General features: G+C 39.1%; 1 protein-coding gene across 1 annotated transcript in view; it reads left to right on the forward strand.

Annotated features, from left to right (window-relative positions):
- The first annotated feature begins 1,987 nt into the window (after positions 1-1,987).
- The window catches only part of LOC137983216 (proto-oncogene tyrosine-protein kinase receptor Ret-like), a 13,322-nt gene continuing 309 nt past the window's right edge, over positions 1,988-15,000 (forward strand). Inside the window, exons 1-16 of the mRNA XM_068830414.1 lie at positions 1,988-2,047; positions 3,090-3,196; positions 3,688-3,746; positions 3,820-4,010; positions 4,988-5,092; positions 5,172-5,190; positions 5,886-5,928; positions 8,016-8,343; positions 8,614-8,724; positions 9,736-9,926; positions 11,111-11,233; positions 11,410-11,480; positions 11,622-11,662; positions 12,671-12,767; positions 13,461-13,560; positions 14,279-15,000. The exon at positions 14,279-15,000 is cut by the window's right edge and continues 309 nt beyond it. Of these exons, the coding sequence (XP_068686515.1) occupies positions 3,119-3,196; positions 3,688-3,746; positions 3,820-4,010; positions 4,988-5,092; positions 5,172-5,190; positions 5,886-5,928; positions 8,016-8,343; positions 8,614-8,724; positions 9,736-9,926; positions 11,111-11,233; positions 11,410-11,480; positions 11,622-11,662; positions 12,671-12,767; positions 13,461-13,560; positions 14,279-14,344 (1,623 nt within the window). The 5' untranslated portion in view covers positions 1,988-2,047; positions 3,090-3,118 and the 3' untranslated portion in view covers positions 14,345-15,000. The remainder of the gene's footprint in view (positions 2,048-3,089; positions 3,197-3,687; positions 3,747-3,819; positions 4,011-4,987; positions 5,093-5,171; positions 5,191-5,885; positions 5,929-8,015; positions 8,344-8,613; positions 8,725-9,735; positions 9,927-11,110; positions 11,234-11,409; positions 11,481-11,621; positions 11,663-12,670; positions 12,768-13,460; positions 13,561-14,278) is intronic.

The raw sequence follows: 15,000 nt of genomic DNA on the forward strand, positions 1-15,000 counted from the left end.
AAAAACGTTTTAAACCTTTTAATTCCCGTTAAGGTTTTATTTTTTTCTGCGCAAGGTCTGCAATTTGTCAAGAAGCAATCTTTTTTTGGTTATGGTTCGATATGCAACCATCATCAAGAGATTGCTGATAAGCAACTAAAAGATTTAAGAGGGTGGGGCTGAACTGGCTTTTGCAGGCTAAATTTTGCTTATATAAGATGATATAAAGAGAGGTCCAACAAGGCCATGTGATTGACTACTTACTTTTATTTTTTTGTGTCTTTCTACAGGTGACAGGTAAGCATTGTGGTGGGTCACTTGGGATTAGTCGTAATTTGGAGTGGTTTTGTTTTCTTGTCTTTGATTCTTTTGTTTTACGTATTTTCTGCCTCCGGGTACCTGCAGAAGCTACTTATTAAGTTCTTCTAAAATAACTGGTATACACTGTTACACCGTTTGTAATTAATTTCAATTTTCTTTAAACACTATTCTTGGTATTGTTCAAATCGAAGCCCCTTTATTTAAGCTCGCGCTGAGTTTTGAAACAAGTATTAGATATACCACCATTTGAAGAGTTCTTATCTCCAGATCTACGATGGTGGCCACAATTTCCTGGAAAATCTTCAATAATGATCGCCAAAATTGCTTTATTTAAAGGAGCTAGTGCCTTAATAACTTTATATTAAATATCCGCATAGTAGCCTCTTAAAAAGCCCCCTTCCCTCCCCTCCCTCCACCACAAGCAATGTTGACGCCAACTCCAGCATTTCTGAATGTTTCCGGAATTTAATGTAAGGGGATGAGGGGTAGGGGGGATAACCCTGGCCGCTCGTGTTTTATTGACTTCCTGGCAATCGTGTCTACGATTGTACTGCAACTTATCCAATTTCTCGTTGAAAGAAAAGGATATCCTGATCTGGAATTGACTCTCGAATGTTAGGCCGAGTAGGGGTTTATCGGGGATACGGGATATTTAGGTAAAAAAATTATAGGGATATAGGATATTTACCGGATACAAGATATTTAAAGGAGAGATTCCGGATACCGAGCATCAAAATTGTCATTGCTTAAAACAATAAATTAGGCTCGTTGGCCAATATAGAAGGCTTAAGAAGTAAAAATGATATTTACAAATGCGATTATTTGCATTTTTCCATCAATTTGAACTGTGTCTATCAATGTATCGGCTTCTCCAGAGAATACCTTCGAGAAAAAAAACCCTCCTTCTCCCCCTCAGGGGCACAATGGCGTTATCAGTAGTAACTAGAGTTATACGGATACAAACCGCAGATTTTAAGGGGATACGGGAAATTTCGGCCAAAATTTAATGAGATACGGGATACCAAGACCCGCCTAATAGCGCCTCTATGATACGTGATAAACATCACCTAGTACTGAGCAAAACGTGTAAAGCGACATTTCTTTGGCACTTTCTTACCAGCAAAAAAAAAACATTGACTCAGTAACCTAAGCGGGTAGTACTGTTAACATTTAGTTATAAGACGAAATACCTGTTTATATAATGAGATCAATAATGCACGTACTTTGATTGGTTCTTAACTATGATATACAAGAGGACCGATGCATAGCTGACGTTATCGTTAAAAAAAAAAAAAAAAAAAACTTTTGATTTTGATGTCATCTCTGGTCTATTACTTAACAGACGCACTGTAACGTGGAATCTATTTATTAATTATACAACGTTCACTTGATTTGTAAGCGTTGTGTAAAATCCTGTTTATAGGAAAGCCAATCACATCATAATGTCATTATACTCGAATAGTGTTTCCCTATGATCCATTGAAACGTAACTGTCATAGTATCAGGGTATAAAATCGTGTTACTTTTAAGAACCTTAACATTATCACTACCACTCTCAACGTCATGCAGCAGTAAGCTTACGAAGCAACACGAATCGCAATTATTGTCATGCAGTAGAGCTTACTTGCTATGAAAAGAATTCGTTACAAGTGTTGATGTCATTATCCGCACTGAGAGCTTCCTGGTGTTCTTTTTTTATTGCTAGACGAAACTACCACAGCTACGCCTACCTCTACAGGAAAACCAAGTAAGTGGTTGTATTAGCATTAATTACTTTAACTCAGGCCTTTAAATAACTTGTTTGAGAGGCATTGCAAATATTGTGCTTCACCGTATCATTTACCAAGGTAAATTAAACTTTGAGGGTGAATGCTTATGCGTCAAACTCTGTACGACCAGATTTGTGTACACCACATGACCTATAAAGTTGCCAAAGACATATTTGTTTAAGTGGTGGACATACATACACAAACTTATCTTCATTCGCAAGGAAGGGTTACGTTTTTGCAAACGTTGGCCGCGTAGCACTTATATTTCAACAGACTTAACTATTAGAGTGTAATGTTGAGTACTAGTTTTCTACCCATATAGACCGTGTGAGCGTTGGCCCTACTAATGGAATTGGGCCCACACAAGGATAGAGAAAATCTCTGACCAGGGTGAGACACCGTGCATACATACAAATATCTGCGCACAGGTAACAGAAAAAGAGCTAATAACGAAGTAAGAATACAATAGGATGGACTATTACATGGTTCCCTTGCATACATTTCCTCTACTGTCTATTGTGACCTTAATTAAAGTGATTTAATGAGCTTTCAGCCATCTATCGGACATCAATCGACACCTCAGTAAGTAACTTGAAGTACTGGAGTCAATACAGTGTGGTTTCACCTTCGATTAGGAACCACATTTTTTTAAAGCCGGCTTGTACTGCTAACCGGTGCAATATTATTCATACATTAGCAAATTTGTAATGCCAGTTCAGGTTTTTTTGCTAGTTTTTGATCCAGTGAACTTTCATTTGAGCTATTTGAACACTTTAAGATAACTTAACTTACCTCCATGTTCAGGAGATCAACCTTTTCAATTAATAGTTAAGAACTAATAGTTACTGCCGGAGAAGCTATTTGTGGGTCAGACCTGTATGCTCGTATTGAGGTAGTAAATAAAGATTGTTGTTGTTGTGCCAAACAGTGCTTTAAACAGAGAAAAGATTCATAACTGTTGGTCTAGGATTTGAATTTTGAATCAAGGGGGAATCAAATGTTTGCCTCGTCCCATTTTAGCAAACCAAGTTTATGCGGACCTGACGATAATGGAAGACTTTTTGTCAGAATACAGAGATTTGAGTAACCAAGTTTCAAAACAACTGGTGGATTCATTTGTGTCAGAGGTGCATTTTTAAAATCTCTCGTATGTAATCTAATGTAATTGACGGGCGATAGAATATCAGTTATTTATTTATTCAAAGTGTACATAATTTCTTTGATAAGAAGTTCCTATGGTTTTTTTATTTTATTTTCGAGGGTTAGGAATTCTTTGTTCAAAAGCGCCCCCAAGTGAAGAGATTGCAATGCTAAATGTTCAATAAACTAAGCCATTGCTAAACAAACACTTTATTACTCATCTATTTGTTTTGGAAATCTTATAATTTTTGTGTATAATTAGTTATTAACGATTCTGATCACAACTAGGAATAAAACTGAAGTAAGAGGTATTCCTTTATAAGGATTGCCACAATTTCAGAAGGTTAAGATGGAAGAATAGTACAACAATGGTTGTTGAATGAACTGAGCAAAGCAATCATACTGGTCATCTGTTTTCAAGAGTCAACTCTCCATTTGTCTTATTATTAAACAAGTGTTTTGGTTTTACTTTTGTTAGATGGATAAAGCATACCAGAATGACGACAATTATGTCAGGACTGAAGTGACAGGATTGAGGTTGGTAGATGGAACCTACTTTAGTTATTTCGACGGCGATTTATTCTTTTTTTTTTTCCCTCTTTGTTTTCAGGACTGGCAGTGTAATTGTATCCTTTACGATTTACTTTAAAAATGCCGTGATCCCTAGTGAGGGAATTTCAAATTTTGAAGCTGCCATTTCTGATGGCACTTTTGGTACTTATCAAGTTGGACATTTGACTCTTCTCTCACCTGGGACTAGCACTCTCACGTCCACCCCACCACGAAGCTCTCAACCAACAGGTATGAAGGAATGACCATCAAACGTTTTCATTTCCTAGTGGAGAGTAGCGTAACCAGGGCCTTGAGTCACTAGCCCCCGCAGAATCTTTGTTTATAGTGAAGATATCTGCATGAATTTTGAAATTGACAACTGTGCAAAACTCACGTTACGGGAAAGGAAAAGTAAAAATAAACAACATCTGATGGAATCATATTGCCTGCATGGGGAAAGACAAATAAAGTCACACGATGAAGAAGGCAGCCGCCATAAAAATATATGGGTATTATGGAATCTGACAGGGTTGTGTGCGAAGAAATGAAAACCAGCCCGACAAAAGAATGCATGTGGCGTTTGGAAAAACTGCTGAAATGAAAACTTAATGTGGTAATATGATAAAAGGAATTAATATGTGGGTAGTGTCCATCCTTATATACTCTGCAGTATTCATTGACTGGAATAAGAGACAGTTGAAAGAGCTTGATAGAAAGACGAGAAATATCTAACCCGTGACATACAATGTTCATCATCCGCGAGATAGCGTAGCCAGATTATACCTTCCGAGAAAGATAGGTCGGAGAGGTTTGTGCTCGGTTGGAGAATGCGTGGACGAGGCAAGGATGGGTCTGTTTAACTACATTTGAATAAGAGTGGTAATTGGCAGCAAAAGGAAAAGAGTATGCTCAGTTAACGAAGCAAAAATGTAAACAATGATTCCCCTATAGGTACGTACGCATACAGGATGTTGTGCCTTTAGCCGAACCTCGGAATTATCTAGACTATCAATTAGTCCATATCGTTCCAGTTCATGCGATTTGTTATTGCACAAACAACATAATCCTCTTGGAAAATTCTTCGGCTAATGGGTGTCATAGACCCCACTCTTTTGCCCTTCCATGAAACACTTTTATCCAAGTTTGGGAACTCTTGTTAGAAGTATAATGTTTTTTTCGTTTTTGCTTTGTGGACTAATTATGTTATTCCATATTTATCTTCCCAGAATTCCAATGCGCATGCGACACCACTCTGTTGGTAATTATTGGAGTTCTTGTGGCAATCATCATTGTTCTAATACTGGTCATAGCCTGGCAGCACAGAAAGCTAGGTGAATAATTTGATGTGTCTTCCAGGATTGTGTTCTCCATTCTTTTGTACTTATTGGAAATCTGATCTTCATTTGTTAGGCATTGCTAGAAAGAAAAGGTAGGTATTTTGATATATATATATATATATATATATTTTTTTTTCTTTTGTCCATTGAACATAAATATAAGATGTCTGCCTCAACGTTATGTGGAAAGTTGCAGTTTCCTGTAAACGTTTAGTACTATATCAATCACTGTGTTGCATCAAGGGCACAAAAAAAGTATAAATGTTTAGAGTAAAAAGAAAAAAAATTGACAAATCGAGGAAAGCTGTTTTCTTTGTTAAGGAAAAAATTAAAGGGGAGCGGCAGACGTATAGTGTCAACTGCCCTATGGCAGAAAAGATACTGACGAACATTTCCCATCATCGGAAATATTTGAATTAATCTTGCTTTAAAACAAAAGCTGTTTTAGAAACGACCTTCGTCTGCGAGAAGTTTGCAACGAATCTTTGCGGGTGCGAGATCGCAATGGTACAATGCTCAAATGGTGACGCACAACCAAAAGGAGCTCATGAGAGACCTTTTGTTCTCGCCCACCCAATAAATGATGATGACGTAACTTGAAAATCACCTATTTGGCCCCCTCCCGTTTTCTTTTTGGTTCTCCCATAAAAGAACTCGCCTGTCCGAAATAATGTTTCATTTCTTTCATGGCAATTACTTAAAAAAGGAAAAGAAAGAAGTAGTAATAATAAACGCAGGCTAAATTTGAAGAACTAACATGTTTGCGTACTCTTCGATGTGTCGTTAGGGCATACAAGGTCGCAGAAGATAAAGATAGAAGAATTTACGACGTGAGTTTTAAAAGCAAAAATGCAAAATGATTTAATAGACTGATATTGTTTTTTTCTATTTCTGAAACACCTTTTGCCATTTCCAGCAAGTTAAAGCATGAGTTGATTATTTCACAACGTAGAAAAACCTCGATATTCTAGGTTAATTAATGTACAGTCAACTCTCTCTAAGACGCACACCATCGGGACCGCCTCAGATGTTTTTCTTTGAGAGGTTTCCTGCTCATAGAGAGTTGACCCCAGGAATTTTAAGATAATAATGCTGAACCTGTGTGCACAGTGAATACGCGTCTGTTTAAAGTTTTTTCTCACTTATCTACTTGAACAAAAACCCACAAAATGGAACAAAAACATTTACAAAATTGAGTCTCTTGTCGTATTACAAACAGTAAACAGTACATTCTGCAAAAGGGAACATAACCACCTTGACTTAGGACTGTCTTTCGCGGCACTGTGTTCAAAAATATGTCAGTTTTTCTATTTAAAAAAAAAATTGGTAAAAGCAAGTTAAGTTAATAGCTTCTAACAGCCATGGCTTTGGTGGACATGCACTTAAGAAGAAAAGAAATCTGTGATCGTGGATTGTTTCAGGTGCAACAGTTTAAAATACTAAATGCGCTGACCAACGCTGCTTAATTTTGATACGAGGAATTCCTTTAGGTCGTCAACTAGTCTAAAAGCTTCTGTAGGGGATTTGATGGTCGGATCCGGCGGTTCAGTGTCCACAACTTGGCCTTCTTCGTCACTTTCTGCAACCACTACAACTTTGCTGGCAGGTTCCTCGGATTCTTTTTGATAGAGATCGATGGCTTCATCCCTTAGTCGTTGTCGCTAGTTGGGGAGGGTGATATGAACAGGAGGCTCACATGATGGAATCTCTTGGTCAGCAGTTACGTATTCTCCAGCTGTTGTCTCGCCTTCACTAATTCGTCGTACAAGCTCTGCGTATTCTTGATCCTCTTCTTCCTCAGATCTCTCGTTATTCTGTACCACATTGGGAAATCCACATTAACTCGAAGCACTTCTGAACAATTTCTTTTAGTACCTCATCCCAGGCCTGTTTGATCCACCTTATTGCCTGTAAAACATTAACTTCCTTGTCGATATCTGGAGCTGTTAGTCCGCGGTTAACACGTGAAACAACAAATTTCAGGAGACGTCAACAAGCTAAGAGCTGTCAATTAAACGTCTGGTGTTAAAAATAGTCACGTACAAGAATTCGTCTTCCCTAAATCGTAATTTTCGGTCACATTCAGATCCTCACAAGTGTACGTTGACGATTTCAAAGTGTCCGTTGTCCGTCTTATGGAGGTGTCCGTCTTATAGAGAGTTTGGTTATAGTAAAATGACTAAGAAACGGCCGGGACCAGCACCAGGCGTCCGTCTTATAGAGGTGTCCGTTAAGAGAGAGTTGACTGTACTCGTTTCCTATATCTATTTTACCTATTGATTGTAACAGTTGAAGGACATTTTGAAGTGTCATTGTAATTGCTCTAAGCGATCATTATCGCCAAGAGTCATTGCAAGCGCTGCTCAAAACATATGTTTCAGAAATTTCCCAATTATTTATTCATCTCCTGCAGGATATGGTACCGTTAGCTCGTCAGGCTAGCCAGCTCTAAGATGGCCTTATTTCCCGAATATGGTTAAGCAATCCAGTGCAATCACATTGCCATGGGTCTGAGTCCTTTAATTAACTGCTTACGTTGCTCGCAACTGTGATGATAGAGTCTTTGCTTTTCTTAAATGCAAAGTAAAGGAAAAGTCACTTTATTTAATGCCGGTAGTTCCTTCGGTCACGAAACTGGTATCAATGGAAGCCGACCGTGCTCCCTTTACTCCCCTTTCTCTGTCAGTGCTCCGTTTTAAGGACATTTAAAGCTACAGCCACACGGATCAGAGGAAAGTCAAAACAGACCTTGAAGTCACCGAGGATCGAGCCGGGGACCTCTCGCTCTGAAAGCTGCGCATTAACCAACTGAGCTACGACTGCCTGCAGTTAGTTTATTTTTGAAGAATAATGAAGCACACTAACGGTTACCAAGGAAACTTAACCCGGGTGCGTCATTTTTTTTTTTTTTTGTCAGAACGAAGTTGCGATGGAAGAGCTTAGTCCTACTAACGATCCACCAAGTAGTTCTTATCAGCAGTTAAGTATCCCCATTGAACCTGCAGACATGCCCTTACAAGGGACTACCCATTATGACGTAGGACCAAGTGGCCCTAATAACTCGGCTCGGAATGTTGAATATACACCCCTTGATATAAGAAAAGGGTCATGGGAAGTAACAAGAAAAGACGTCAAAGTGGAGAAAATCGTTGGTAAAGGCGCTTTTGGCCAGGTTGCCAAGGGAACGGCAAAGAACCTTCCATTCCATTCTGGCACAACAACTGTGGCTGTTAAAATGCTGAAAGGTAAAAGTCTTTTTTCTTAATAGTTTTGGTTTATGAACCAACGGTCAGTCCTTCGTTGTGTAGAGAACAAACATGTGTAATCCGCGAATGTAGCTACGGCGTACTTTGAGAGAAATTTTCTGTTATTTCTTACACCTTGTGTTTGGCAATAATTTACTTGAATTTGACCTCGAACTCACGAAGAGACAAGAATGAGCCTTGATGACAAGTACACGTAGTACAATTAATGCAAATTTTACCTTTGTCTTTTTTTATGTTTATTTGGTTTAGCAAATGCTCCTGCGTCAGACAAGAGAGACTTGAAATCAGAACTTGAGCTGATGAAGACCCTCAAGCCTCATCCACATGTTATCAAACTATTGGGATGCGTCACTGAAACTGGTAAATGCATCTATGGATTATACAATGATGCTACTGCAATAGAAAAAAAACAAAACTCTCCTCAATGAATGCTCAGTTGTTCCAAACCAAAACAGTTCCCACCTTAATTTAGGCTCAGCATTACAATTGGATATCGCATAGTAGTTCCAATCGTAACGTGAACCCCTTTTCGCCTTGCAAAAGTGCAAAATGTTCAGTCTAAAGTACTGTTTAAGAAACGAGCAGAAGTGTTATGTCGACTTGCGAGTTTATTGAAGGGCTTCAAAGGCACTCCACAGAAAGTGTGTCCCTCTGAAGTCCGACCAAAGGGTCAAATTTAAATGGTGGATGGAAAACATTAGCTTCCTAAGAAAAGAAGCTAAGCTTTATTTGTATTCTTTATCTAAGGAATTAAGATGAGGAATGTTTTATCAGTTTGTTAAAGCTCAGGCGCGTGACATTTTTTCGGTGACTGAATAGGCTGTTTTGATCAAAAGTTATTGCGTTTTTGAAATTTATGTTACTAGGTGTCCATATTTCCGTTGTCAACTTATTAAAGACGTTTCTTAAATTACCTGTACGCGGCGTTTAAGAGAGCAGGAGTAGAAGCTTTCACAAGGGGGACAAAACCGAGTTAATAAAACGCTGCGGTAAACAATGGCTTGGGAAATTAGTTGCATAGAGTGCGAATACATTATGAAATGTTGCGGTTGACCTAAAAACAGATTTGTCATCTCTTTTCTGAGCAAAGCTAACCCTTGGTATAAAGAAGACACCGAAATGCCCGTAGACAATTGTTTTATTTTTGGATTTCGAATGAAGACTCAAAGAAATAGTTAAATTTTCTTCCGGTTTGTTCAGTGAAACTTGTCAAATCTTCGTGAAATTAAAATACTCGTAAGCAACGTGACATCACGGAATCACATACCTAGTCAAACAAAGAGGAGAGGAGATGAGAGAACTGAACGTGGACAAACAAACGGACCGCTAGAGTTAGTGCCTGCTGAATAAAAGTCATAATGTTTCTCGTAGACCCCCTATTGGTGCTGATTGAGTATGTCCCTTATGGTGATCTGTTGGGTTACCTGAGAAAGAGCCGAGGATTGAATGACACTTACTACAAAGACCCTGATATCAAACCCCAAACCAGTCTGACGTCACAACAACTGATGAAATTTGCTTGGCAAATCGCTGATGGGATGAGTTACTTATCTTTAAGAAAGGTAAGCATGAGTGTAATGTCTTTCAGCAGTTAATACAGCAAACAAAATTAGCAGTTTGCATAGCATCTAATAAAGTATACCGCCGACCAGTTGGTTTAGCTGGTTTAGCTCCAAGTTACTGTGGGGGAGGTGGTTGCGGGATCAAACCTCTGGCAGTACCAACATTCTGGGTCTTTTATTAACCGAGGAGAAAGTGCTACCTTTCTGATGACATCTGAAAATGGTTTAACTATCTAGTATTCTCAGATTAGGACGATAAACCGTAGGTCCTGTCTCACAATTCTTCAATGTCTACAACCCTATAGGACGTAGAAGAACCCCATGGTTAGTGCGCTCTACTCCGGATCGAGTAGTCCGGGTTCGGGTCCCGGCCGGGGACAATGGGTTGTGTTCTTGGGCAAAACACTTTGCTCTCACGGTGCCTCTCTCCATTCAGGTGTATAAATGGGTACCGGCGAAGTTAATGCGATGGACTGGCATCCCATCCAGGAAGGAGTGGGGGCGGGGGGAGTAGAAATACTCCTAGTTGTTTCATGCTACAGAAAGCGGAGATAAGCTGGCGCCCGTCTAATGGGCCTTCTAGGCTCGTAGCAGAACTTGCTTTTACCTTACCTGTGTCACAACTCTTCAATGTTTAAAACCCTGCGGGACTTAAAACAACCCACACACTATTCAGAACGAGCAGGACACGGAATTCCCGGTGTTGTGGTTCTGTCCTCTGTGGTATATCATGGTTGGGATGGTAAATGCTTGGACAAACTAGTTACACCAAGATACTCCGAAAATGCAAGGGTAAAGAAAGATATGATATGATATCTATGATATGATATTAGTCTTGTTTATGGAGTCATTAGTATAAGCCTTATTAATAGCAACATAAGCATCTGTTATCAACAATTGGCATTGCCATATTATGCTGCCATTGCATGTTGGCAATGCCATTGTTAATTCTATTATCGTTGCTGCTGCCGTCACACCTGCATGTGCCTGTTATTGCCATTATCACTGGATCCGGGATCGCCACTGCCACTTCTCCAGTGACACTGATACTTGCCATTGCTTGTGTCATTGCAAATGTCATTAACGTTGTTCAATGAAACAGCTATGCCCGCAACCACTCAATGTCTTTTTTACTGTCAAATTTATTGCAACTAACCAAAAATGTGAAAAATACTTCACTTCAGATCATACACCGAGATCTTGCTGCTCGTAATGTGCTGGTTGGAGAAACAGAAACATGCAAAGTAACAGACTTTGGAATGGCTAGAGATGTGCAACAGGAAAACATTTATGAAAGAAAGACAAGGGTAACAAAATGTTTTAAACTAGAACATAAAAAAAGTATAGGAAGCTCGAGCTTACAACTTGATAAGTGTTCACCTTCAAAGGGTACAAAAGCGTCAGATGACGTGTTTTTTGCTCCAAGTCGTAACCATAAAACGATTAAGTATAATCCATTCTGTTTGTTATCTTCAACTGCCAGGGTCGGTTGCCAGTTAAGTGGACAGCATATGAATCGCTGCTGTATGGAAAATACACCACAAAGAGTGACGTGTAAGTAGACTTACTCGTTTTCGCTTCAAGGTTGAGAGGCGATGTTTCGTCTAAAATCGAGTTGACCTACCATTCGACCATGCATGACCTTAAATTTGAATCTGCAAAATGATAGTCTGTGGTGATTTCATTCTTTAACAGATGGAGTTATGGAGTTCTTCTTTATGAAATCTGTACCGTAGGTAAGAATCTATGCATGCAATAGTTTGCTGCTTTACCCTCTTCGAGATCACATCTTCAAGTATTGTAAAATTCTGATTTTGGATTTGACTTTGCATCTTGGAAATAGCTTACTTGATATGTCCAGTACTGTACCTAATTAGAGGCACGCGGATTTCAATAAGCGTCACGAAGTGTCCCCTTGCTCTTTTACCATGACTTTGGGGGAGTCAGGGTGGTTTAGTGGTCATCAACTGTGTCTCCCACCTCTGTGACCCGGGTTCAACTCTGGCCTTGGTTCGTATGTGGGCTGAGTTTCAGTCGATCTCAGTCTGACTCCGAGGGTTTTTCCCCGGGTACTCCGGTTTTCCTCCCTCCTCAAAATCGACTCTCGGCCTATTCCATCAGGCTGTGGTGCTGTGCTCCGAGGTCATACATGGGTCGTGTTCAGGGGCCGAGCGCCTAGCCGGCAGCACAGGTCCTTCGGTCCGACCTCGTTGAGCTGCGCCCTTCGAAATTCAGTCTCCGATTGCGAGAAAGGGTGATTAGCAGATCACATATTATTATAACATCAATCGTGTCTCGGAATACAAACAGTTAACGTCACGAAGTGTCACCCAAATGCTGCTCCTCAGGTAACGATTAACTGTTGCATTTACCCGGAACTAAAATGACTCTAACCTTTACCCTTACCCCATTGTTAGAAATAGGTAGCAAAGGCAGGGACACTTCGTGTTGGGTGTCAAAATTGAGTGTCAAGTGCCCTCTTGAGAATAGGTATTCAGATTTGCTTGGTAGATTCACTGTGAGAATCGACTTAGACAAAGAAGGATTAGCCTTAAGCCAGCTGATTAAAAAATAGATTAATTAACTAGAATATTTCCCATACACAGACTGAGTAGGGAATTTGGATTCAATGGTATCCTAATCTAAGTCATAAATGCGTTTTGTCGTCATGGTTAGCAGTGGATGGGAAGTTAACAGGGATGGTGGGTGCGAGTGAACATTTCCTTCTTTATTTTTCTTTCTAGGTGGTTCTCCTTATCCACGGATGGATGGCAAGAAAATTGCAAATTTGCTTCAGCAAGGTTACAGAATGCCAAAACCACAACACGTTGACAATGACTTGTAAGAAAAATGCCTTTCTGTTTGTTTTTACACTCTGCTTTGTTTATCTTTTACTTTTACGTCATTTATTTCAACGGCAATGTCGCACAAAAAAGTTTAATGTGGAAAAATAATCGTTCGCCAACTGCGAAATAACTTTTAGCACACTTCTTTCATTTGAAAAAGCTGCAAGACCTTACCCCAGAACCGTAACTATAGAGTAATACATGAAGTTCTTAATAGGCTTAAGTAGACACCAAGTGTCACATTATGATATGTATGCAAAGTAACATTTTCTTCATTATGCATTTTTATTGGACGTGTATCGAGAGTCACTTCATTCTATGGTCGCGTTGACCAAGTACTTTGACTGTGTCCACAAGACTTTGCTTGAAATATAACTATGCACTATTGTAATGACAAAGTAATAGAGTCATGCTTTTGCGCCTTTGTTGTCGTGTAAACTTAAAGTTGATGTTATAATAATAGGGTCACTTTGCGACGCCAACACCAGGCAAAGTCAAGGTCATTATTTTGCCTCAAACGACAAGGATGACCGAAAATAATATTGTAAAATTACGTATTCCAATCTCACACTTGGATACCCTTGACATTTGCATTCAAAGCCTTCAGTTAGCTTGATAAATAAAATTTGATTCAATACGACTTATTTTAGGACAAGTAAGGTAACAGTGTAATGAATTTATTCCCAAGGTATCAAATCATGTTGAATTGCTGGCAAGATGAACCTGAAGCAAGACCGTCTTTTGCTGATTTAACAAAACAGCTAAAAGGAATGGAAACCCAGCACAAGGTCAGATTCTTTATAAAATTGTAATGCAAGCCAATAGCCAACTTCTATATGTCCTGTGAATTGATTCAAAGGCTTTATGGGCATTTATCAATATTTATTTTGTATTAAACTTCTCTTTAAGAATTATGAGACAAAGAAAATATCGCTGTGACTTTTTTTACGTAATAGCCTCAGAGGCATGACCCAGTATCAACTGAAGGCACTAAAAGTGGTCCTTTAATTTGAACGTGTAGACCTAACAGGAGCGTAGAGCGTGGATGATACTTTAGTGCTCGTTTTTGTTGTGTATTTCAAGTGAGTTAAATAGGTAAGTGGCAAAAGCACTTTGGTCATGCATCACAAAATGGTGAAAACAAACCGGACGAGTCAGAACGAAGCATTTTCACTCACTGGATCGACAGCTATGTTGCTTTGCTTAATTAAACAAAAAGGGTAAACCGAATCGAAAAAGATGGTGTTTTTATGGTCACTTGGGACCACAAAATGGCTGCAGTTTCTCTGTCTAACGGAATAGCAGTATGGTCACCTTGACGTCATATAAGTGGTTCGAGCAGGTGGCAGAAAGGTGTGAGAGATGTATGGGACGTATAACTGCTTGTTTTGAACAAAGAGGGAGGGTGGGGGGGGGGGGGGGGAGGAGTTCTTTTGTTGTGTAATTTTGCAAACTAAATCGAAAGAAAAGCATCTTTCAATGTGTGTGTGTGTTTTTTTTTTGCAGAGGCTGCTAAACATGCATATTTACGACAATGAACTGTACGCAAATTTGGAGGACTTGAACGCATAAAATAAAAAGCAACCTTAACTCTTCTGTTTTTCAAAAGAAACCTGAATAATTTCGTCCTCACACTTGACTTTGATGATAAATTTCCCTTTCAAATAATCCAAAGTGAGTCAGCACCTAAATTTTGTTTTCATTGAGGCAGGTTTTTAGAGCTCCTCGGATATTTGCAATACATGTATTATGTGAAAACAGGAATTAGGCATCATGGATAGGACCCTTGCTTCGAAGTAGCGCAGATGTGGGGAAAATGGCTGTTAATTTTTGTTAACTTGTCGCAATTTTAGGACCCATAAAATGTGAAATTTCGAGGAGAAATTGTAATTTTTAGCGAAGACAAATGGATTTATTTTAACCATTAAGAACATTTTGGTCAGCTGCACTTAAGAACGAAAGAAAAAACGTTGTAAAATTTTGGTAGGTAATCGAAGTGATATGAAACATTTAGTCGTATGTAGGAAGCTTTTTCTTGATTACAGGGCGTAAGGTCCCTCAAACGCCGAATGGACTTATCACAAAGGATTACTATTGTAAATATACAAGACTCTTTCACGGACCTTAGCTAAGGGTAATCAGAAACGGAACTCACTCTTTTAACAATTACAAGAAGTCTTAGGCAGTACAATTGTAGAGAAAAGGTTTTAATTTTTAGGAGACGTGTG

This window comes from Montipora foliosa, chromosome 13 (genome assembly GCF_036669935.1).
Source record: "Montipora foliosa isolate CH-2021 chromosome 13, ASM3666993v2, whole genome shotgun sequence".
NCBI lineage: Eukaryota > Metazoa > Cnidaria > Anthozoa > Scleractinia > Acroporidae > Montipora > Montipora foliosa.